Raw genomic sequence first — 24519 nt, 5'->3', positions numbered from 1 at the left:
TACCATGTGACATGGTCACATGACCTTTTAGTGTCAAAGCAACATTCCAGGAAGCTTCTCAGGAAGGCGGGAGATTAGTATCTTGAAAGTTCTTTTGTCCTTCTTAATGGCCCATCAAGGCTCATTGCCTACTGTCTGATGGGCATTCCCCCAAGTACACACACAGTTGTAATTGCTACATAGTCAATATACCTAACTTCAGATACAGAAATGATACATGCATACAAATTGGATAATCACATTCAGTAAATCATAACCTTTCCACTGATATCTCACATGACCCATCTTGCATAAAATATATCTTAGTTTTGCCACATTCATCTCATAACAATATTTCTATGAAGAATATGGGGCATAATGTCACATATACAACTTGGTTAGGAAGTCTTTTTCCACGTGTGTAACTGTTCAAGTCCCCCTCTGTCTTCTTAACCCAAGGTTAGGTTAGCGTTCTCTCCCTACATCAAAAGGACTAGCTTCCTTGTTTTAAGATGTTTTTGAATTCTAATTAGGGTCTCACTGTCCCGAGTTCAAGTATTAAACCAAATGTGATAGTCAATAAGTCCCTCTTACTAATTAATTAAATACAGGGTTTTTTTTCTTTGATGGTAACTGACAGAGGCTAATTCTCCCCCATCCCAAGGTTCATAGAGTACACATACATTTTGATCTCATGCCACCACCTCCTGTCCACTCCTTTTCATACTAGCCATTTGGGGGCAGCACAGAGCCTTTTCCCCCATGTCCTGCAAAAGGTGCAAAGACAACCCACAGCATGACTACTCCCCCTGCTTGCCCGCTCCCCCATAGAATGGGGCGGAGGGCTTTGCATCAGACCGCTACACCAGAGGTGAATGTGCAGCTTCCCTGAGCAAGCTCAGCATGGATACTCCCTTCATTATATTTTACACTTGAAAGAGCAACCTCTTTACATTTACAGGAAATTCAATTAACTTTTTCCAAGGTAGTGGTGTAAATAAAGCAGCTAGAGGCAAATGAAATGTTTGCATTTGGTTCATGTAAATGTGTGGATTTCAGTGAAAAAAATATCCAACTAAAAAGAGGGTGACAGCAAAGTACTACTGTAGGTGTCAGCAGCTAAGGGAAGACTATTTATGTAGAAAGGTAATATATATATATATATACTTTGTAATAGCAAGAAACACAGTGTTCCTCTTGAACATCAGTGTTTGTTTTTATGTATTTACTTTAGGCACAGTAGACTCTTTTTAGAAACAAATATTGGTGTTTGAATATTCTTCACTTGAGTGAAGCTAAAATTGGGTTTCAAAGTTTACGACGACATTGGCCACTGAGCAAAACTGTAACATCATACGGCCGTTGATGTTATACCAATTTGACATTAACATCAAAAGTTAAATCATCTTGATGGCTTGTGGTTTATCTCAAGGAGAAAAAAGCCTGGCATTTTAAAGTAAACAGTTGCACTGTTATGCAAAAATTGCCATTAGAACATGTAGCTCACAACTAGCTGCCAAGCACGTAGATAATGTAAGCAATGAAGTAAATCATTTCTACAGTTATATTTGTCAGAATCCAATTTTGTGCTACATAATTTTAATGTAGATGAGTGTTAAACTTCGAAGTTGTATATTCACTACTATTAAGTTTATTGTGATTATCCATTACAGATATTTGATAAGCAGTACCAGACAGACATTTTTTTTATTATTTCCTTGCTGTGTATAGTTTCCAGTTCTGAAAACCAACACACTTTACAAAACAACTGGAACACAAAAAAAGAAACAATATACCTGCATGCCTTTTGCAGACTAATCTTTATTTGGCTGTAAAAGACATGCAATTTCATCCTTTAATACATATGTAGGCATCACTTCTACTTCTAATCAAAATGAGCCAAAATATCATTTCAGTATCTGAAAGAACAGAACTTTGAGCACCTAATTCCTCTAATTCAGTTTTATCAATAGTCTTCTGTTAGCTATAACAATAATATTACTAATCAAGAACAAGTGCAGGAATTATTTTTTCCAAATTCTAGTTTCTTGTAGTAGGCTTCTGTAGGCCCATTTCTGCTCTTCACAACTCCAGATGATTGATTTATTATTTGTTTATATTGGAGTAGTGACTAGTCACCCCAGTCAGGGATCAGAGCCCTCTTTTGTTCTTCACGATGTACACATAACTAAAAGACAATTTCGGACCCAAGAGTTTGTTACCATCTAAGTATAAGACAGGAAACTATTGCCATAACAAACAATGGTCACAAAAATGTGTTTTATTATGAGAAGTGAGAGATTCTAAAAAAATAAATAAATAAAAATGTCCTGCATTTTTTAGGTTGTCTTCAATGGGATTGTACAGAGCACTAGTGAAGGCAGAATCTCTCTCTTTCTAAAATATGGATTATATACTTCAAATAAACCATACAAAAGTAGTTCAATGTGCATTTACAATCACACTCTGTAACGGGGTTCACTCACCACTGTGGCACCTCCTGCTGGCTGTCCTGGGGATTAGATCAGTTTGCCAGTGCGCCCTCCTCTTGTGGTGCCTTGCTGCCATCACTTCTGCTCTAGGACCCACATCTCTCCAAGGACCACGGTGCCCTCTTCAGCAACACAGCCCTCTGTCCATGCCACACACTGTGCTCCCCACTTCCGGGGAACCTGAATTCCGCTGTTCAGTCACTAGGGCTACTGCAGCAAATTGTCAGGCCATTTCCTTGTGACCCCAGCATCCTCCTTGCCTCAGGGCCTCGGCTTGCAAACCCAGCAGCCAGCCAGGAGCTGTGTCTCGCTTCCCCGGTCCCTGCTAGCAGCACTGCTCTGTCCAGGGTGCTGGCAGATCTCTCAGCCCTCCAGGGACACAGTCCTTCCTCCCTGAGCTCTGAAGGAAGAACTGCCTTCCTTTGCCCTGAAGCTTCCTTTTTATATAGGCCTGATTGGCCCTGATTGGCTGCCTCCTGCACAGCCTCCTGAGGGCTCTATGAAACCCTTAGAGCCCAGTGTGGGGCAGGCACCCAATTACACACATACTTTTGTTTTCTATTAGAATCTCACTACACAGAAAGTATTCCTGAATTGTAGTGTTTTTTGGAATTCTCCAAAGATTTTTTTCTCTTTAGTCAAGGATGCACATATTGATAGTCCCACAAGGTGCATTTCATTTGTGTTAGTCACCCTTTTAAACATATTGTTAGGGGTGTGCATTTGGCTACTTACTGTTACTGGTGCTGGAAGCAGAGGCAGGTATGCAGGCTTGGCCAAGAACCAATAACCACTGTTTCAGAGGGATGACAAATGTATAATGCTAATTGCTTGGTGAAATAAGATGTAGAAAGCTGTGGACTAAAGCTTGGCCCCATTGAAGCAACGACAAAACTTCCATTCACTTTAATGTTGCCTGAATTTCACGCTAAAGGTTTATTATATCACTTGTGTTAATGCAGGGAAGGATTTTTAAAAGCACATAGGTGCATTAGGATAACAAATCCCTTTGAAATTCAATAGGATTGTCCTTCTAACTCTCTTAGTGCTTGTAAAAAAATTCCCTCAATCTATATGTCTGATTTTCTTGATTTTGCTATGATGTGAATTTTCTAATGAATTATTTCTTATTACAACTAGAATTTCCATTTCGAAAAGGTGGTAGACATGATATTGAGAGATCATATTTGTATTTAACAAAAATATTTTATGTATACAGAGAGCTAATCGTGTTTAGTTACATATTTGAGGCCCAAATGGTAGTATTGTCAGAATTACTACAGAAAGCAGTGTGAATTTCCTAGACAGTGAAGTGCTATTTGAAATGGCACAGCAGATGGATACACTGCCTTCATTCTGTGGCATTGACCCAAATAGGTAAAAATGTGAAGTCTCCTATTTTTCTATAGACCCTTGCTTATGGTGATATGAACCATGAATGGATTGGTAATGAATGGCTCCCCAGTCTGGGTTTACCTCAGTACCGAAGTTACTTTATGGAATGCCTGGTAGACGCAAGGATGTTAGATCATCTGACGAAGAAAGATCTCCGCGTGCATTTAAAAATGGTGGATAGCTTTCATCGGTATGTTTGTACAAAGGCCGCTCAAAACGAGCACGTGGATGTAATATTATGGTCAGTGCAGCTTAAGCTAACAAAGCTTTAGTGTTAAGGTTGTTCCAACTTTAAACAACCACATGAAAATATAAACAATCAGCACCAATAAACTATGTGAAAATGAAAGAGGTTCCTTTTGACATAGCAACTGTAAGTGTGATTAGTTATGGAATGCAATTCCATGATGCAGAGAGTAGCCTTAATACATAAATGTAACTGTAACACTACATGAATTGTAAAAAAATATATTAAAAGGCACAGCACCAGAAGACGGTAGACAAGAAACATGATGATAAAGAAAATGTTTAAGCTACTTCAGATTACAGTGGAAAAAACAAGTGGGCAGTCGGTTCATCTACCAAAGGAGGCAGCCATTCCTGCAAGGATGCATTCTTTACTGTCTGATTTGACAATAAACACCTCTTCCTGCCTACATCCTGATTCAACAGAACACTTAAGTTCACATAGTTTGTTGGCCTGTTTTGGATACATTCTTAATGTAAAATGTAATTCTGCTAGATAACTTAGTTAAACCCCATTCGTTTTTGTTTGTGCCCATTTCATTTTTTAGTCTGTTACATTTTTTGGCTCTTTGCCCCTATGATTTGATACATGAGCACACTGAACTACCATATATAAAATGTAGTAAATACTTCAAATACATTCACATCCACAACGTTATTTTCTTTTAAATGTCTTATGTTACTCAGTAAATGTTTCTCTCTCAAATAACAGAACGAGTTTGCAATATGGGATCATGTGCTTAAAGAGGCTGAATTATGACAGAAAAGAACTGGAAAGAAGAAGAGAAGTGAGTCAGCATGAAATAAAAGGTAACAGTTTCAGGGAATGGGTATTGTGATTTTTTTTTCTTTGTGACACTTCAAACTATAGTCTTCAATTCAACAAATGATTTAAGCATGAGCTTAACTTTAAGCACAAATTTGAATCCATGCCTATTCAGCAAAGCACTTAAGCATTTGCTTACAGTTAAGCACATGCTTAAGTACTTTGCTAAACCGGGACACATTCCTGAATGGTTGTTGCAAGTATATGTTGGTGTATATGTGTTTGGCCAAATTGGATCGTAAGCTCTTTGAGGCAGGGACTGTGGGCCAGATCCCACTACAGTCCTTTTGCACCAGTCAGCCAGTAGAAACTGGCCCTAAAACTCTTAAGTCCAACTGCCTGAGAATGTTCCCAGTGCTGTTCAATGAGAGCTGTTGGGTTCAGCACGTTTGAAAATCTGGCCAATACCTAAGCATGAATTTAGGAGCCTAACATCAGGCTTTAGAAAATCATTGCTTTTGTTTCCTCATTTTAAAGCAGCTCATATTTAAATAAAATTACATGGATGGATTCCAATCAAATCAGGTCTTTAAGATCTGAAAAGGCACCTCTTTCAAATTTACTACCTTGCCATTTCACTTTGTGTCAGGCCTTGACCCATAATGTTAGTTCCCAAAGAACAAGGTTTATTGTATGACGTAATAGTTGTTAAACAGTATTTTCCTACATAAGGCTTCCTAGAGAGCATGCAAGCTCAAGATACAGGTCTTGCACTTAAGAGTGAGGCTTTTTTTCCTGTTATTAGAAGTGAATCCTTTGATTCCTTTAAGCATTGCCTAGTATTAAAGGAAACCAGAATATTTTCAGTTCAGTTCAAGTGCAACTTTCTTTGGAAGAATTGACAATACAAGAACTAGTGGGACAGAATTAACTGTAACATCCAAGTCTGTGCTTGCGTCAGCAGAGATGGTGTCATACTCCAATGCAAAAGACTTACATAGATGCTGAGGACTTAAGGTTAAATTCCCTGCTGTGCCTCAAGCACAGTTACCAGAATTATTTCCCCTAGTGGTATCCATCGTGTCAGCTCCAATGCCCTCTGGTGCCATGTGTTCATAGCACCAGCCCACCCTGTTCTCCTTCCGTTTCTTCTTACTAACTGCCTCCGATAAGAGGGGATGGAGGGTGGGTTTTGGAATGGACATATGCAACACATCTTGAAGGACAACAGTTACAGAAAGATTAGTAACTGTTTTTTCTTCTTTGAGTGCTTGCACGTGTCCATTCCAATGTAGGTGACTAACAAGTAGTTGTACAGGACGTTGGTTTGGAGTACAAGGACAGGCTGGCTGCAAGACTGTGTGGCCAAAGTTGGCATCATCTGTAGCCTGTTGGGTGATGGCACAGTATGTTCAGAACATGTGCACCAATGACCAGGTTGCTGCTCTGCAGATATCCTGAATAGCGCTAGGAAGGCGGCAGATGAGGCCTGAGATGATGTACAATGAGCAGTCAGATTAGCTGGGGGGTGAGATGCCCATGAGTTCATAGCACGCTCGGATGCATGAAGTAAACCAGGATGAAATTCTCTGAGCGGAGATGGGTAGGTCCTTCATTCTCTCCGCTATCACTATGAACAGCTATGTAGATCTGCAGAATGATATGGTCCTTTGTATATAGAAAGCCAGGGCCTGTCTAACATCCAGTGTAGGCACTGTTCCTCTCTGTTTGCATGTGGTTTAGGGTAGAATACTGGCAGGAAGATTGCGTGACTGCAGTGGAATTGTGAGACCACCTTTGGGAGGAACGATGAGTGTGGGCACAGGACTTTATCCTTGAAGAAGACCGTATATGGCGGGTCCAATGTGAGGGCCTGGATCTCTGAAATTCTTCTGGCTGAAGTGATGGCCACTAAGAAGGCCACTTTCCAGAAGAGGTATAACAACAAGCACATTGCTAGCGGCTCAAACAGTGGACCCGTAACCTTTGACAAGACAAGATTCAGATCCCAGGAAGGAATGGGTTCTCTGACCTGGGAATACACCCTCTCCAGACGTTTGAGAAAACTGATCACCATGTTGTGCAAAAAAACAGATTGGTTGTCAACCTTTGGATGGAAAGCTGAGATGGCGGCTAGATGAACCTGAATTGAAGAGAGGGCCAGACTTTGTTGTTTCAGCAGAAGAAGGTACTCCAAGATGAGCTGCAGGGAGGACTGCGTAGGTGGAATTCCCCATTGGAAGGACCAGATGGAGAACCACTTCCATTTTGCAAGGTAGGTGGCCCTGGTGGAGGACTTTCTACCGCTCAGTAGGACTCTATGCACCTGCTCCAAGCAAGTTGCTCCTCAGGATTCAGCCATGGAGCTTCCAGGCTGTCAGATCAAAAGAACTGAGGTTCGGGTGGAGCAGCCGACCATGGTCTCAGGCGTCTGGGTATACCGAAAGCCATAGTGGGCCTCCACCGAAAGGCCTAAGAGGTTGGTGAACCAATGTTGCCTGGGCCACACCAGGGCTATGAGAATGACCCACACTCAGTCCTGCTTGATCTTGATCAGAACCTTGTGAATCAGTCATGCAGGAGGAAATGTATACAACAGAAACGCATCTATGGGAGACCCCAGGCTGAAGCTTCACAGGGAGCAGAACTGATGGCATTTCCTGTTGTTGAGGGTAGCAAACAGGTCTATAACGGGAGTCCCTCACCATTGGAAGATATCCCTTGGAGGGACCATTCATGGTGAGAGGAGAAAGACCTGCTGAGGTAATCTGCCAGCTGGTTCTGCATTCCTGGAAGGTAGTACACTTCTAGGCTGATGGAATGATCAATGGAGAGCTCCCATAGTCAGATTGCTTCCTGACTCGGGGGTAAAACACTCACTGCCCTGTCTGTTCATATAGAATATGCACGTCATATTGTCTATGAGAAACAAAACAGTCTTGTTCGTAATATCAGGTAGAAATGCCTGGCAGGATAGGCGGACTGCCCTGAGCTCTGGAGGGAAAGCTCTTCTTGGAACCAGATGCCTGAGGGACCCTAGGTGGATTCCCCAGCTGAGGGCTGATGCATCGGATACTAGAGACATCAACAATTTTGGATGCCTCTGTGCTCAGTTAGCGAGATCATCCACCTCCCAGTGCCAGGGCATGCCTCGGTCACTGGGCTTCAAGCCCTGCACTTCCTGTGGTAAGTCTATGCCTTTGAGTGACCCACACTCGAGTTGTCTCAAGTGATTGGGGGAATCTCATAGAAAAGACCATTGCCAAATCTGCTGGGACTTCAAACGCTGCACCAAAAAGGTCTTCCTCATGGAGGCAGCCTTAAGACCTGCCTCAGAGCCACATCGGACTCAACACCAAGCATCTCAGCATATCTATTAAAAAACTACCTATTAACTACAAAATTACAATAACTAAAGAAGTAGAAAAGCCACTAGGAGAAAACTGCCTGAGCAATGAGGAGTTCCAGCAACCTTCACAGGCGGTAAGAAAGAACTGAAGGGAAGTGGGGTCGGCAGGGCCCTTTGTACCAGTGCTATGAGCATGCAGCACTAGAGGGCGCTGGAGCCAACCCAACAGATCCCACTGGGGAAAAAATTCCAGAAATTGTGCTTGGGGCACGCACACACCTACATTGGAATGGACATGTGCAAACACTCAAAGAAGAACAATTATACTGCCATAAACCAGCTGAGGAGTCCTCCTCACAGAAGAATTCCAAACTAACAGTTTTCCAGCCTCCTTGTGCTGGTGGTGCAACAAACAGAGGCAGGAGCCAGGGAAGGATTCTGGTCTTTTTGCTTTCCATTTAAATTAACTTTATTGCTGTTTGATGACTTCAGTGGCTCATGATTATTTACACCTGAGACTTAAGATGTTAAGGAGATCATTAAAAAGCAGTCTTTGATTTGTTTTTGATTAGAGATGCAAAACATCACACATGTAAGTAAAATAATAAATATTAAGAATGTGGTACAAATATCTCTTTTTCTAACGTGGAGATTTTTTTTGACTCAGACCGCAAATAAGACCTCATCTCTCTTTTACTTGTCCATAGCTTTCTAATTAGCACAGCTCTTAATGGAACAGCTTTCAGAAGTGAGAAGAGCTAGTTACTAAAAATGTCAACACAAGGGATTTTTTTTAGCCTCTGGCACATAAGAAAACTATAGATTTTGACCTCTAGCTATTTTATGTACATGTCTCGCTCTAAAAATGTCACTTCAGTTGATGTTTAACTAATCCCACCCCACCTTCCCTTGAGGTTGAACCTCAGGGGACTGGGTTTTTTTTCCTCCCAGGAACCTGTAAAATCTTTTCTGAAAATTGTAAAGCTCTTTGCTGACACTACTGTATTTGCTGAGGGTTGTCATTTGGTATGTTTAAATAGCAAGTGGGAATGGAGACACAGGTAATCAACTTTCCGGACTCTGTATCAACGATGAAACCACTGAGGTTATTTTAATCGTGTATTAGCATTTCCTGTAGGGAAAGTGGTGTAGTAGGTTAACTACCATATAGATACCTGAATCTGTATGCTTATGAAAGTTCAATTAACAGTAAACTGATACTATATTGTGTGTGTTCATAGATGTATTGGTCTGGAGCAATGATCGAGTCATACGCTGGATACAGGCTATTGGACTACGAGAATATGCAAATAATGTCTTAGAAAGTGGTGTACACGGATCCCTTATAGCCCTGGATGAAAACTTTGATTACAGCAGTTTAGCTTTATTATTACAGATTCCGACACAAAACACCCAGGCAAGTCCTTTCCTGACTTTTACTTTGGATTTTATTTTTGCTAATTTTCAATTATTTTAATTATGTAATGTGTTATATATAGGCACGGCAAATCCTTGAGAGAGAATACAACAATCTTTTAGCACTAGGAACTGAGAGACGACTTGATGAAGTAAGTAATTTAATTTATGTCTTCAAAAAATTGAAAGCCACACACTAAGTTCAGGAGGACACTGACACACACACACACACACTAAAAGAATGTTATTAAGGCTACAAAGTCAAATAGTCAAAAATTAGGAAATGCCAGAATTAAGGTTGCCTGTGCAACCTTACTGCTGCCCCTTGTGTATATGCATTATGAGTGTTAATTATATGACTATTTTTTCCCACAGGACTCCTGCCTCAGGCTGCACAATGCTCAAGAATGAGGCAGCAGTTCAATATTTCTTTTAATCTACAGTGAGGGCATTGTCCCATACTTATACTGCACACCCTCCAAATCCTGCATTAAATAGGCAATTATTAAGTTCATTATAGGCTTTCCTATGGCATTTGTCACCATAGTAGGCGTGTACCTCACACACACACCAATGAATTTATCTTCACCATGGTCTGTAAGATAGGGAGGTTATTTTAAAGATGGAGATGTTAGAACCAGAGGGATTAAGGTCTAAATGTTTACTTCAGCTTTCTTTCTTGTACTAGCAGAGAAAAGCTAAGGTGACACAATTAGAAGGGCTAAGGGAGCTGGAGCCCCTCATGTAGGAGGCAAAGAATTGAGTGGACTGGGTGGGTCAGGAGTTATGGGGCCCTACCAAATTCATGGTCCATTTTGGTCAGTTTCACAGTCATAAGTTTTTAAAAACTGTAGCTATTTAAATCTGAAATTTCATGGTGTTGTAACCATGCGGGTCCTGACACAAAAGGTGCTGGGGGTGATCACAAGGCTATTGTCAGGGAGGCACATAGTGCCACCCTCACTTCTGCGCTGCTGTTGGTGGCAGCATTGCCGTCAGAGCTGGGATCCCAGCCAGCAGCCACGGAGCTTCCTGCAGCCAGCGGAGGTTCCTGGAGGAGGGTCTGATCTGGCCCCGGGAGTGGGAGTGGCCCATGCAGGGAAAAATACAGTTACTGTTCCATAACTGGTGTTCTTCGAGATATGTTGCTCAAGTCACAATAGGTGTGCATGCTCGCCACGTGCACTGGTGCCAGAAGTTTTTCCCTACCAGTACCCGTAGGGGGCAGTGCCCCCGCGACCCCTGGAGTGGCGCCTGCCTGGCGCGGCTCCCCCCACCCTCAGTTCCTTCTTGCCAGACAACTCTGACAGAGGGAAAGAAGGGCAGGATGTGGAATAGATATGAGCAACACATCTCGAAGAACAGCAGTTACGGAAAGGTAACTGTCTTTTCTTCTTCGAGTGATTGCGTATTGTGTATTCCACAATAGGTGATTCCAAGCTATATCTGTTGGAGGTGGGTAGGAGTTCACAAGTTCCCAGGACGGAGGACAGCCCTGCCAAACCTGGTGTCATCCCTGGTCTGGGGGATGATCGCATAATGCAAGGTGAATGTGTGAACCAAAGACCATGTGGCGGCCCTACAGATGTCCTGGATGGGGATGCGGGTGACAGGCCTGCTCATAGCAGGAACGGATGCACAAAGTGATCCAACTGGAAAGCCACTCAGTGGAGATCGGCTGGCCCCTCACGCGCTCAGCCGAGGTAACAAATAGTTGTGAGGACTTTCTGAATGGCTTAGTTCACTCGAGGTAGAAAGTCAGAGCCCGCCGCACATTGAGCGTGTGGAGACAGCGTTCCTCACTGGATGCGTGAGGCTTAGGGCAGAGGACTGGTAGAAAAAGGTCCTGACCCATGTGGTAGGCAGAGACCACCTTTGGGAGGAACACGGGGTGTGGGCAGAGCTGGACCTTGTCCTTATGAAAGACCATGTACGGCAGCTCGGAGGTCAGGGCCCTGAGCTCTGAGACTCGCCTGGCCGACGTGATTGCAACCAGGAAGGCCACCTTCCACGAGAGGTGAGATCAGGAGCACATGGCCGGTGGTTCAAACGGGGGCTGCGTGAGATGAGCCAACACCAGGTTTAGGTCCCACTGTGGGACCGGGGGTTTAGAATACGGAAAAAGATGGTTCAAACCCTTAAGAAACCGGCCAGTCATAGCAGGGAAAATACCCTGTGCCCTTGCACCGGTGGATGGAAGGCTCAGGAGAGCCTGATGGTTCGCCGCTCATAACTGGAAGTGTGAAGATGAATACATTTTCCTCCCAAAGGAGTCCAGTCTCTGAGAGTCTTTGTTCTTTGGGGTCGAGGCTGGCTGACCCTGCCATTCCCTGTGGTTGACCAACTCAACCACCAGGGAGTTGGGCACTGGGTGAGTATACAAGTACTCATGCCCCTTGGTGGGTATAAAGTACTTGCGTTCCGTCTTCTTAGAGATGGGGACCAACAAGGCTGGTGTTTGCCACAGGGCATTTGAAATCTTAGCCACACCTTCATGGAGAAGCAAGGCCACCCTACCTGGTGCTGATGTGCACAATACGTTAAACAGGGAGTCCGAGGGCTCCTCCATCTCCTCTGCCTGGAGATGTAGGCTTGCTGCCACCCTCTTTAAGAGATCTTGGTGGGCCCTGAACTCCTCCTGCGGGATGGAGGGGGCGGGGCTGCAATCACCTACTCTGGGCAGGGCGAAGAGGCCGGTGCAGTGCTCTGGGTGTCATCTGGCACCGGAGGGTCCACCACCTGGTTGGGCACGGTGCCGAGGACATACGTCCCACCGACTCCTTTCTTGGGGGTCTGGAAAGGGGGGGCCGACTGTGCTTCCGAACCTCCGGCCACCGAGCGAGCTCCCACCAGGGGCTGCGCTGGACGCCACAGTGCCCACTGGTACCATTGGGCCGGCCATTACGCTCAGTGCCACTGCACCTGGTGTGGAACCGGCGGGGCTGACTGGCTGGGTTGGCTGGCCTGGCCCATCGAAGGACCGCTATGAATGGAGACCGGGGTGGCGTAAGATCTGCTGCTGTCTCTGGACCAGGAGGAGCGGTGGTGCCAGGATCTACGACGGCCACAGGACTGCAATCTCAACGTGGCGGACCGGCACCGACAGTAATAGCTGCTCCGCGAATGGCTGTGCCATGACCGACTGCAGTACCCTCTCCAAGATGAGGACCGACGGCGACGCCCGCTGTGGTCCTGCCGATATTCGCTCCTTGAGGATGAGCGGTGCTGAGAGTCCCGACCTGACGGGATCCAGCCAGACACTCTGGTCAGCGTCGAGGGCAATCCACCTGGACTCTGCCCCAAGTGGTCGCTGGGCGGTGATCGGCGTCAAATGTTCCCTCGACCGAGACTGGTAGCGGACCGGAGGCGACTGTGGAGATCCCAGCAGCGACTTGCCTTTGGAGCGCGGGGCCAACATTGACGGCGCTCCGGCACCGGCATGGACATGATGTCCCGGGCTGCCTGGAGGACTTCAGGCGTGGATGGCATCTGGAGAGGCCTTTCCCGAAAGGGCTGGGCTACTCTGCTCAACTTAAGTCAGAGGCCTGGGGCCCGGTGGGGATCGAGGACTGCCCGACATGGGTCTAGCCTCTGTCCCAGACTTCTCTCAATGCCGCTGGGAAGAGGGAGTCTTCCTGGCCCTCTTGGTGTGCCCCATGGACAGGGAGTGGTGCCGGCTGGTCGATGGCACTGGAGGGTCGCTGCATACCAACACTGTGGGGTCAGGTACTGGTTCGGAGTGGCATGCTGGGGTCGGGGGCAGCGCCTAATGTCCCTGGATGTCATGGATGGCTCAGAGCCTAATGTCCCTTTCTCTTTTGGTCCAAGGCTTAAATGACTTGCAAATCTTGCACCTTTCGCTGATATGGGTTTCTCCCAAGCACCGCAAACAATCTGTGTGCGGGTCACTTCTTGGCATAGAATGCCTGCAAGAGCCGCACGACTTAAACCCCAGGGCGTGGGGCATGTCCTGGCCCGGGGTCACTGACTAACTAAACAACTAACTAACTACAGGTACTAACGCTGAACGCAACGAACAGTTCTGGGAACAAGCTACAGCAAAGCTGGAGCAGAGCAGTTCCACTACACCTTCATTGGTGGCAAGAAGGAACTGAGGGTGTGGGGGGGTGCGCAGCTCCCCTCATACTGCGCCAGGCGGGTGCCATTTTAGGGGGCACGGGGGCGCTCCCCCCTACGGGTACTGCTAGGGAAAAATTTCCAGTATTGGTGCACGTGGTGAGCACGCACACCTATTGTGGAATACACATGAGCAATCACTCGAAGAAGAAGAAGGCAGCCTGTACTTCCCCAGCCTGTCCAGGACTAGCAGCCAGAGCCTGGCACACAGTAGGAACCCCAAGCTGGGGCACCCCCAGCCCTGCCCCTTCCCAGGTCCAGGCCCAGCACTCAAGAATTAAAGGGGCCTTGGATTGGCTGTGTGTGTGTGTGTGTGTGTGTGTGTGTGAGACCATGGCACCCCCCTCTGTGACCCTGGGTTGTAGGGTGACCAGACAGCAAGTGAGAAAAATCGGGACAGGGGGTGGGGGTTAATAGAAGCCTATATAAGAAAAAGCCCCAAATATCAGGACTGTCCCTATAAAATTGGGACATCTGGTCACCCTACTGGGTTGTCACCCACTCGCCCACCTGTAAAGCCAGCCCTGCCCCCCCCAAAAGTGATGACTCCCCCCCCCATGCCACTCTCACTTCTGCGCTGCTGCTGGTGGCAGCGCTGCCTTCAGAGCTGCGCTCCTGGCCTGCAGTCGCCACTCTCCAACTACCCAGCTCTGTGAAATCTGGTCTCCCCTACAGTAGCCAGAGTTCACAGTCCCTGACATGTTTTTCATGACCATGACTTTGGTAGGACTCTAGTTATATACCATCTCTGATTGACAGATCTTTGCCTCCTGATCAGGGAAGACAAAACTCCGCTTGATAGACTAAAAGAAGTAGGATGTATGAAAAATATTTTCAGAACCATACTTTGTTCCTTAAAGCAGGTTGTGAGAAAATACTGATAGTTGAACTGGTTTAGAACTGGATTTCACTATTCGTTTTTTATTCAATATTAATCTATTCAAGAACCACTTATTGAAATTTGATAAGTGGTTTATAAATTGCTGACTTAATATATCTCCCTCTAGGTATGGTACACATATGTTGTTTTCATTAATATTAATGCAAATTGGCACAGATCCACCAAGAGAAGAACCCACACTATTAGTCTTTTCTTTTATCAGACTCAGTATTTCCAGCTAGGATTTTCTGCATGTAGTTACAAACAGATGGTACAAATGTTCACGTAAACTGAAATTATTTAAAAATAATAAATAAATTCCAGTATATGACAGGTGACTGGAATTTATGTTGAAAAAAGAATATATATGTGACTCCAAAATTCTAAACAGTAAAATCAGACTTGAAATTTAACTGAATACGGCTTTTAAATCCAAACATTCAGTTCTTCTATCATTTTATTCCTCCTCATCTGATGAATATTTCCTGCCTTTGAATTCAGTAGACAGCCTATGTGGCGATACTTTATGCCTCCTTGATTTTTAAGAAAGTTCTACATCAGCAGATAAAAAAAAACTGATCGTGTATCATGCAAAAGATTCAAGGAAAAACCCTCTGATCCAGAGTCACAAACGTATTGGAGTATAAGCTTTCGTGGGTGAATACCCACTTCGTCAGACGCATGTCATGATGCATGACATGTGTCTGACAAAGTGGGTATTCACCCACGAAAGCTCATGCACCAATACATCTGTTAGTCTATAAGGTGCCACAGGACTCGTCGTCGCCAGACTAACACAGCTACCCCTCTGATACTTGACACCTCTGATCCAGTATTTCTTGTAAGAGCAAGTGCTTTAGAAACTTTGAATGTCTCACATACACTTTCTTCTTATTGGATTGCATGAAACAGGCAGTAATCTATTTGCTAGAAAAACAAACTTAACAGCTGGAGAAGAAGCAACCATCCAGAGAACTAATCATGAATTTAATTTAGTTTTATCAAACACAAACATTTGTATTGGCAGAGCGATGACAAGAACTTCAGACGTGGCCCTTCCTGGCGAAGACAATTTCCTCCACGTGAGGTCCATGGAATCAGCATGATGCCTGGCTCCTCAGAAACACTTCCAGCTGGATTCAGATTAACTACAACATCAGGGCAGTCACGAAAAATGACAACTGATGGTATGAAGTGCTTTGGTACTTAACATGAACTTGGGCAATTAGCACTAAGCCTGGAATTGAACAAGTTTAGTATAGTCACAGGTAAAATAGAGGCTTAATCAGGGCTCAACTGCGGGAGGGAAATGCAGTGACATGGTGGAACCCCCCCCCCATTTTTTCAAGTTTTGTTCCAGAATCTCAGTTTTCAGTACTATTACTTTTATTGTCCTATCTGACCCCTCGGCTTAATGATGAACTAACTGTGGTTGCTAGCAGTTAAATATCAAGACCCTGGGTAAACAGAAGGCAGAGGCCACATTGCAGTTATTGACAATGTTATCTAGTACCAGTCTTAATTTTCCCTCTAGCCCTTCTATACAGAAAAAGAAACACTATGCACTCATTTCACCACAGAATAGTATTTCATTCTTGATAGTGTTTGTGGTCTACCTGAAAATGCTTCTAATTTTCTGTGTCTTCAAAATAATTGGTATATTGGTGGAAGTTACTATTTTTTGCAGCTGTTTAAAGAATTTGGTATAAAAATATATCCCTCTACATTCCATGTACGAGAAGCATATCTTTTTAAAAAACATCTTCTATAGTAGCACAAATGGCATAAGTTACTAACCGCATCACTAATTCCATTGACTGCACTGCTCATGTTCATGCTTTTCTCTATTCTGTACTTTTTAGCACTAGTGCAAAGTCATAGAGGGTAGAAGGGATCAATTTCAAAGGTGGTTTCCAGCTATGAATAAAGGTACTATCTAAGTAGGTACTTACATAACCCTAATCACCACTGGATCTGAACACCACACAATCTTTAATGGATTTTATCGCCCTAGCACCACTGTGAGGTTGGAAAGTATTATTCCCATTTTACAGCTAGGGAACTAAAGCACTGAGTAGATTAAGTGACTTGCATAGGGTAGGGAGTCTGTTGCTGACATGACAATTGAGCTCAGGGCTACCTGACTCCCAATTCTGTATCCATTAAGCCAGGCTCCAGGACCATACTTCCCACCTTCCTGTGATATGACATTATTTTGTTTTAAACTATAATGCACACCTGTGATGCTGTATTAACAATAATAATGGCATCAGTAAGTTGGAAAACCTCTTATTTTTCCTGAAGCAGTCAGATTTTCAACAGTATCTCAGACATGTAGCAACACTAAATGAGTTTTATAGACCAGACCAAACCCAGAAGGTTGGACAGAATGAGCTACATAGTAATTTAACAGTCACACTTTCAGGGAGGGAAAATATATTAATTTATTTTCTTTGTTATTCTAAAGAGGGTTTTTTTCCAATTTGCAGTTGCTTCATCACGATTGCAGAGGTTAGACAGCTCTACAGTTCGCACATACTCATGTTGACAAGGCTAGCAAAGAAGCCAGCACTGAATTGCTGTGAGTATTCACAAAAAGCCATCATGGAGGCTGTATAAATGTACACTATACCCCGTATTCACTGACATTACTGAAATGAAAGCCAAGCTGCGGTCCATTGCCCCCAGCACGTCTTGTTTATCAAAAAAACCAAAAAATCCTACGTAAGTGGGGCTCAGTCTGGGGGATGCCAGCCTCTTATTCCACCTCCCATCTCAAACAGTAACGTCTCCCTCTCTTTCATGGGCATCCCTTCTAATAAACTGGTCATGCCCGCCAAGAGATAAGGATGCTGTTTAAGATGGATAGCTTGTGATGATACTGACCAAGAAAATGTGTTGAGACATCTAGGTGAATTTCTAGAGAGAGCTCAGGAGGAATCTGTGGTCATGGTACATATTAGTACCAGGGACATAGGGAGGGGCAGGGTCTTAGAACCTACATTCAGCTAATTAGGAGAAAGGCAGAGTCAGGCCTTTATGATAGCTTTCTCTAAAATGCTTCTGGTGCCCGAAGAAGAGAAAATTTGACAGGAACTTCAGGGTCTCGCTGTATAGATGAGATGATGATGTAAAAAAGAGAAATTTACATGCATATAAGAAACTGGGGACCTTCACTTTAGAGAGGAGCCTAATGAGAGAGAATAGTTACACTAGATTTACTTTAGAAAAAGTCAGAGCTATAAACCCGCTTTAGGACATCATTTGGGTGGTGGCTGGCATGAGTTAGAACAAAACATCTCCTGTGGCTAAGGTTTTCCAACATTATCAGTTATGAAAGTTCTTACACATTCCGCAAAGCACCTGATAGTCGTCAGTGGCAAAGACAAGATACTGGACTAGATATACACAGGGGTCAGGTCGTATGTAGTAGTTCTTATTACTTAAATATCTCATCATTTGTCATCTACACACATGTACTAGTTGTACAAATACATTTCTGAACAAAGTACAGCTGTGTGAAAATATATTGTTTGTTACCAAATCATCAATCTTGCAAAAATAAGAACATGATGAACACTTCCATTAATATGCCACCATTTCATGCTAATTTTACTTAAATAACAGTTTTCCTTTCCATTTTAAGTTTCAGCAGATAATCATAGGCATTTATAAAGCACCTGTCACCACAGTGTTTAGCTGTCTCTATCTTTCTATATACACATGTACAGAGAGAGAGAATAAAAATACACAATAGTATATTGAACCATGAGTTTGGATTACAGCATTACTCGCAAATGAGATGCGTAGGTTTTCCCCCAATGAATTCAAAAGAAATTTTACTCCACACAACCATTGTTCTATATATGCCATGTGTGTTACTGAAACATTAAGAATTTTTTTGTAGCCCTTCACCTGTAAAGCCAGGTGATGTAGGTACCTGACTATTTTTGAGGATCTCGGCTTAACTCTCACTGATTTCAATGGGAGTTAGGCAAGGTCTAGGCAAGCTGAAAATCTCCCCTTTCCTAGCCATGCAGGGTAGTAAAATAAAATTCACATCATTTTTATACAGTGAAAAACTGTTACAGGTTCAGCAGCAAGTCTGACCCATCCTGCACCTCAGGCTGGTAAATATTTATATGGAGGATGGGGAGGAAGCATTTCTGTCAGGTTGATTTTTTTTTAAATAGCAATTGAGGGGCTTAGAATGTTATAAGTCCTGGGAAATAATGAACAGTCCACTACCAAAGGAAGGGGCAGATTTTCCATCTCTTCATATGTTCAGATCAAGACTTTCTGAGGGATATGCTTTAGCCAAACACTTCTTGGTGCTTAATACAGGGGTAACTGGATGAAACTTAATGGTCAGAGACATAGAGGAGATCAACCTACATGTTCTAATGTTCCCTTCTGGACTCAAACTCTGAATCACTTAGGAAAAATTCAGATCTGGTTTCAAACCTTGTGCTCTAATATCCTCAGTGCATGATCCTCCAAGGATGACAATACAGCCCATCTCTACCCAGAGAACAATGGTTGAGTCATTTAGGGCCCAGTGCTACCTCATGACAAAACTCTCATTCAGTACAATGGGAGCAGGCATTAAGCATGTGTTGCGTTAAGCTTGAAAGGCAGAATGTAGAAAGCAAAAATCATAATTTAAAAAAATGTTACAATGGCATGCAACTAAAATTACCCAAATATTGTAAGTCTCCCATGGATGTAATTTACGGTGACATGTCCCAAAGAGCTTCAAGTTACAATGAATACATGAAGGGCAGGGACTGCAAATACTGAAAAATATGTTAGCTTACAATTAGCCAGTCAGTCTGTTACTGCTGGAGCTCTGTTATTGCCCGAGAACCCAAAAGCCAAAAATAGATAAGCAGCAGCACAAAAGTACTGGAGCTGTAACCGTGTTGTATTTTAAACAAAATACATTTATAAAAATAAATGGTATAAAAATAAGTTTAATATACTTATAGGAATATTATTATTACCTTGAGTATGAGTGATGTCTGCTGGGTCAATGCCTTTGGCCAGTCTTTTGCAATTACATGTTTATTACAAGTCATCTTTCCAGTGAGAAGGATCAATAATTTCTTCCTTTAATTTCCAGTTGCCCATCCCTAAAATGTGATGAATGTAATACTGGATTTATTAATTTCCAGTCCACTTTTTATAGCGGGAATATGCTACAGTAATTATTCAGATGGTCTCACTCACTGTTATTATATGCAACTGCAAAAATTTCAAGGAGGCTAGAAAATGATCTTAATAAAAATGTATACAAAAGCAAATGTGATCACTGTAGCTACAAACAAGCTCTATAAACCAAAGGTGAGGATTCTGCTGCATTGTACTGTTAGTGGTATCTTGATCTTGTAAGGTTCATTAGTCTACATAAAAGGGGTGACATCCACAGTGGTACTGACCCAGCAGCGTACCCAAATCCAAGCTAATCCTAGCTGAGGCGATACACAGTTGGTTCAGAGAGGGTAGAAATTAGAGTTCCAGCAACATGTGAGGTAAATCGGAACACTATAGTAGGGCAAACCAAGCTTCCTAAGGAATGAAGAGTTTCCTCAAAGGAAGGGGATGAGTGCCATTTGGACAAAAGGAAAGACTTCAGCAACTGCAGATGAAGGGGATACCTGGAAAACAGATTCTCACAGGCTCCAGCGTGCCAAAGAATAAACTTGACTAGGTCAGGATCAGGACGAAAGCTCAGTAGGGCTTGTAAACTGGCTCAGGAGACAAACACCTTTATTAGTCTGGTGGCGAAGACCATTCAGAGCTAAGACGTGCAACACTTGCTCAGTTACTGGTGGGTAGTGGATTTTTCTGAGAGAGACAATAAAGGGTCTTGGTTACATATAACAACCAAGTAGAGATGTATCCTTTCCCATGGTCTTCATAAAAAACTGAGGGAGCAGGAGAGTCCCGAAAAGATGGGTGTGAACTGGCAACACTGTCTCATAGCTCAAACAAAGCCCCAGTATCCTAGGTGGATAGGGACACAAAGGTAGATGTACTCCAGCTCCACTGAACAAAGGAAATCACAGTGAAGCATGGACCTATGGTGACTACTCATATGCAACTCAGGCAGCTCCCTATTGATTAGACAAAGGTCCAAGATAGGGACGAATGACAACCTCCCTCCCAATGCTTAGTCACATGAAGAAATAGTAGAAGTAAACTAAACATACACACTCGTCTCGTCTCACTGAGACAGGAAATGTCTGACTTGCATGCTCGAAGGTCTCAGACCATGCAAGACCACCCAACCTTCAAGCAAATCTCAAGTATCCGAGAGCCCCATGAAATGTGCAGGGCTGCCCCGGGGGGGTGGGGGGGCAAATGGGGCAATTTGCCCTGGGCCCCTGGAGAGGGGTCCTTCACTCGCTCCGGGGACCCCGGAAAACTCTCATGGGGCCCAGGCCTCCGGAGCTTCTTCCGCTCCGTGTCTTTAGCGCCAAATTGCCACCGAAGACCCGGCACTTCGGCGGCGGAAGGACCACCTGCCACCGAAGTGCCTTGGGATCCACCGCCGAAGCCCCTAGGCCCTCTGAATCCTCTGGGCGGCCCTGGAAATGGGAGGTGGAGCGATGGGTTTTCTGGTTCTCTCACCCATGAAGAAAGTTCCAAAGCATGAAACAGGGAATTATGTCTCTCCCTCTGTTTTTCTTTCTACTCAAGTAATCTACAGTTCTGGATTCTTGGAATATTTTTTCCTCTTTGGTCCCAAAGAGAAGGAACTTGAATTAGGGGAAGGAGCACTGATGTGCAGACTTTAAGCTTCTAGGCACAATGAGACAAAAGAACCATAGGTTCTGCAGTGAATGGACTAAGACTTCATACATAACTAACAGCTTTTGCTTCTTGGTTCATGTACGTGGAGCCCTAATGCTGTCTGTTCTTGACTATCTGCAAGATGGAGGACATAAAAATTAGTGTATGTAAAGATTTGAAGTGTATACAACTTTTTTATACTGGAAGGCCTCATATGGCCTTCAAATTTATAATATTTCTAAATCTATAATTTATTGTAGTTTTTGCTTGAATTTCAGTGTTTGAAAACTAATTTCTACATGTTACTAAACGATTAAACAATGTGAAGATTTACAGCTAAATTCCATTCTCTCAAATAGATTCCATTCACATACACAGAAAAAGATGTAAGATTTACAATAAATGAAAGTTTAATCTCTCTCTCAAGCTCAAGTTTTAGCAAAACATGAAATACAGTATGAAGTGTTATGATATTTGCAGTGGTCTCACTGTAAAGCAAGTCTGGGCAAAAAGGATATAATCAAGCATCTTGCTAATTAATGTTTTTTTTATTTTTGTTTTTAGATATCATCTCTTTCTTCTACTTTACCTGAAGTGCACTACCACTATTTTAGGGAAAAGGAGCAGGAAAGGTCTCTTCAAGAACAGGGTAATAGAGAAGAGAACACAAAGTTTTATCAAGCTAAAAAGTGTGATGTTCTTTTCATGTATTAAGTTATTGGTTAGTTTAATACAAGAGTAATAACATACCTAAATCATTTTAAAAACAAAAATACCAAGCATCTCTGTCATCATAAATTTGGCAGTAGTGCACAACCAATGGTTTTATCCACTGGAGCCACTCATTTTTTACATTGTTCATCTGTTTTATTGTAATATACTAGCCATCTACATATTTACTGTGTATTTCTTTTAAAATGTGTATGTAAAGGGATATAAATATGATTTTTTAAAAATAAAATCTATGGTACATGGGGTCTCAGTGCAAACACTTGACAATACAGTGTCAACAATACTGTTTGTATCTTTCCATTCCACCATTTTTATAGTTTTTTGATTGTAACAGTCAAATTAATATGTTTAGCAGAGTTAGAAGCTTCAACCTGTTCCTACTTAAAAATCTGTCAATATTTAAAGCTGAACACCTGCCTCTGATGAAGTATAAAAGGATGATTTAAACTGGAACTGGAGCCAAAATGGACCTATAAAGTCAAGCAGAAACATCAGATACCTGTAATACCTGTAGAAAAGCACTGTGATGGCTCTCCTTTTAAAAACAAAAACAACAAAACTGTTTACAAGAGTCAAAAGCAATTACCGAAAAAATATGTATTAAAAAAAAACCATTCTCCTGTGTTACCTGTGGACCAAGAAGAACCTTGCTTTACCAAGAGCCACCTTTTTGTTCCAGCCAGCGTGGGATATAAAAATCTGAACATTGCAAAGAAGCTGATGTTCAAGTTTTCTATTAAAAAGAAAATTAAAAAATGCCAAACCCCACCATTTCTTCATTGTAACAGGGCATTAGACAAATTCCTGTCTAACGTTATGCTTTTAGCCAAGATGGCCTTGCTGAGACTTCTTGGAAGTCAGTTTTATCAGAGGAAATAACTGAAAGACAGAATGATAATATATAGTGTATAAAAGTTTAGAAGAGCAATTATTACCTACTGTGGCTTTATTTGGTGGTGTTAGTGTTGTTTATTCTTTGTTTATATGGGAAGTTTCAAAGTAAAACCTATTTAATAATGTCATTGATCTATTTGCTAATTTTCTGCTGCTTGATACTATCTCAAGATCTGTCTTTTAGTTATTTCTTTTAGCATTTTGATCTGCAATGTTTGCACGTACCTAAACATTTGTTTTATTGTCTATTTTCATTTGACAGATTTCAGTCAATCAAATGGTGACAGATTTTTCTCCCCCATCGTCAATAAAAATATTCAGTGCTATTTGTGTTTAATATCTATAAGGCTGGGTATATGGTAGCATGGAAAAGCAGTATGGATGACTGGCACATCTCAAAGCATAAGAAATTTTTCCCAGGCAGAGACTGTTATCAATATGAACTTAATGTTGAGTCTGCCACTAGAGGGAGCGCTAAACTTGCTTATTTGTAGGATATGGTGAATTTGATCAGACTGTCAAGACAATAAAGCTATAGTATAAAGACATTACTTCAAATTCCTCAGATTTAACTAGCTTTCATGTTAATGTTTTCCCCCCTTTGTTTTAGTGAAAAAACGTAAATAAGTAAAAACAGTGCAAACTCCAACATTTTCAGTAGTTCTTGTCTCTTTTGAGCAAACCCCTAATAATGTTCCAGTCCAGTATTTATTGTTTTGTTTGCAGTTTTCACATGGTCTCAGCCCAAACCAGGAGCAACACAGAGGAGAAATCCCTGTGAACTGAACAAGAAGTTACATGCCTGTAGAAGACTAACCCCTAAATCTCTTATTTCTACCCTGGAACCTCAGAGGAGGAAAAACCCATAAAGCTGGATGTGAACAGTTCTGACCCAGAGCCTCTGTCTAATTAGTTCCCCCTGCTGCTGAGTTAGATTGCCATTCTCAAGAAAAACATTAAAAACTTGCAACTGTGGTAGCCGTTCAAACCCATTTTCAGCTATCCTGACCAAGTGTCCAGGGTTTTAGGGTGTTCTTTGGCTGGTATAGTTCACAAAGATGTGTCTACCTTATGTATGATTTAGATTTTGGAACATTTATCTCAGCCAACCTAAGATGGCCATGGTTGATGTCACATCATCATTTTACACTTCTTTAGCCCACAGACAAAACACTATGAGGGGCTCAAACACTATCAGCTTTCAAAGTTTTGTTCAAGTCTATTCACATTCTTAAAAAAAAAAAACCACTGCTCTCCTATTTTCAGGGTACTTAAACTCTTGATAAATTGGTTATTAGCCAGCAGCCATGCTGTGCAAGAAGCTACATTGTGCTTGGAGGGTTTATAAACAATTTAATTAATGCCCTAGTGAAAATTATCAATTTGGCATCTCTGATCTCCTATTTATCTCTACACTAATGTACCACCAAGATTAGTG

The 24519-nt window shown here is 42.7% G+C and overlaps 1 protein-coding gene across 8 annotated transcripts in view; it reads left to right on the top strand.

The window, feature by feature from the left end:
* The window catches only part of PPFIA2 (PTPRF interacting protein alpha 2), a 642959-nt gene extending 619552 nt beyond the window's left edge, over positions 1-23407 (top strand). For 7 of the 8 annotated variants that reach the window (XM_054027372.1, XM_054027381.1, XM_054027363.1 and 4 more), the window contains 7 exons: positions 3881-4056; positions 4825-4922; positions 9469-9644; positions 9727-9795; positions 15688-15847; positions 17150-17241; positions 22020-23407. In XM_054027372.1, coding sequence (XP_053883347.1) covers positions 3881-4056; positions 4825-4922; positions 9469-9644; positions 9727-9795; positions 15688-15847; positions 17150-17208 — 738 coding nt within the window. In that variant the 3' untranslated portion in view covers positions 17209-17241; positions 22020-23407. The remainder of the gene's footprint in view (positions 1-3880; positions 4057-4824; positions 4923-9468; positions 9645-9726; positions 9796-15687; positions 15848-17149; positions 17242-22019) is intronic. The other variant, XM_054027368.1, reaches the window with a different exon arrangement.
* The last annotated feature ends 1112 nt before the right edge of the window (positions 23408-24519 follow it).

This window comes from Malaclemys terrapin, chromosome 1 (assembly GCF_027887155.1).
Source record: "Malaclemys terrapin pileata isolate rMalTer1 chromosome 1, rMalTer1.hap1, whole genome shotgun sequence".
NCBI classification, from domain to species: Eukaryota; Metazoa; Chordata; order Testudines; family Emydidae; genus Malaclemys; species Malaclemys terrapin.
The sequence above is the reverse complement of the archived record's forward strand: the minus strand, read 5'-3'. Positions and strand labels throughout refer to the sequence as shown.